The sequence below is a fragment of the Condylura cristata genome, unplaced genomic scaffold (genome assembly GCF_000260355.1).
Source record: "Condylura cristata isolate star-nosed mole 26May11 unplaced genomic scaffold, ConCri1.0 scaffold00060, whole genome shotgun sequence".
Lineage (NCBI taxonomy): Eukaryota > Metazoa > Chordata > Mammalia > Eulipotyphla > Talpidae > Condylura > Condylura cristata.
Genome location: NW_004567161.1, coordinates 270,471 through 271,250, shown reverse-complemented (window position 1 = coordinate 271,250; position 780 = coordinate 270,471). Strand labels below are relative to the sequence as shown.

The 780-nt window shown below is 75.8% G+C and overlaps 1 protein-coding gene across 1 annotated transcript in view; it reads left to right on the top strand.

The window, feature by feature from the left end:
- Positions 1–156, top strand: part of CARD14 (caspase recruitment domain family, member 14) — a 26,756-nt gene extending 26,600 nt beyond the window's left edge. Inside the window, exon 16 of the mRNA XM_012734566.1 lies at positions 70–156. Within this exon, the coding sequence (XP_012590020.1) occupies positions 70–156 (87 nt within the window). The remainder of the gene's footprint in view (positions 1–69) is intronic.
- The last annotated feature ends 624 nt before the right edge of the window (positions 157–780 follow it).

The window sequence follows — 780 nt, the reverse complement described above, 5'->3', positions numbered from 1 at the left end:
GAAGCCTCCGGGAGGGAGCCGCGGGCGTGCCAGCCGCGTCTGGGGTGCTCTGCCCACCGTGCACCCCAGCTTCCGGCCAGCATGGCGGGGCGCGGCCCTGGGGCTCCATCCGGGGCCCTGGGCATGTGCCGTGGCCCCCGCGTGCCGACGCCTTGAGCCAAGAAACGCTGTGCTCGTGGCCCGTGGCCCCGTGGCGCCGTGGGCTGTTGGGAAGCCGCACGCCTGCTGTGGACGGCGGGCTCCCCCCACCCCACCCTCGGTCCCCTGCCCGCCGGCCCGCGCTGGGGGCTGCGACTGCGACTGTGACAATAAACGGGCAGACGTGCCTGCTGGTGTCCGACGGTGTCCAGCTCGCGCGGCCACGGCCCTCGCGCCGCTCCGCCTGCCCGCGGCACGTCTGGTCTTGCTTCCAGCGCCGGCGGTGACCCCTCGCGCATGGGGGCACACTGAGGTCGGGACGGGCGGCCTGCGGGGGAACCTGGCGCAGCTGCGGGGCCCCAGGGACCCACCTGCCAAACACGAAGCCACGCCGCTGCCTGCCACACACCTGGACCCCGCAGCCTGGCCCTGCCCCGAGAGGGACCGGGGTCTCTCCGGCCGGGCCACGTGCCAGCCCCTGCGGAGCGCTGGCTGCCCGCCGGGCCCCCACGGAGGGCGGGGGACGTTTTTCTCCGTCCTTCGGGGTCCCCGCTGGGTGTGAAAATGAAAGGCAGCGCCCGGAGGGCGGCTGCAGGTGACCGGCCCGCGCGTGGGCAGGGCGGCCCGCGTGGGCAGTTCCCG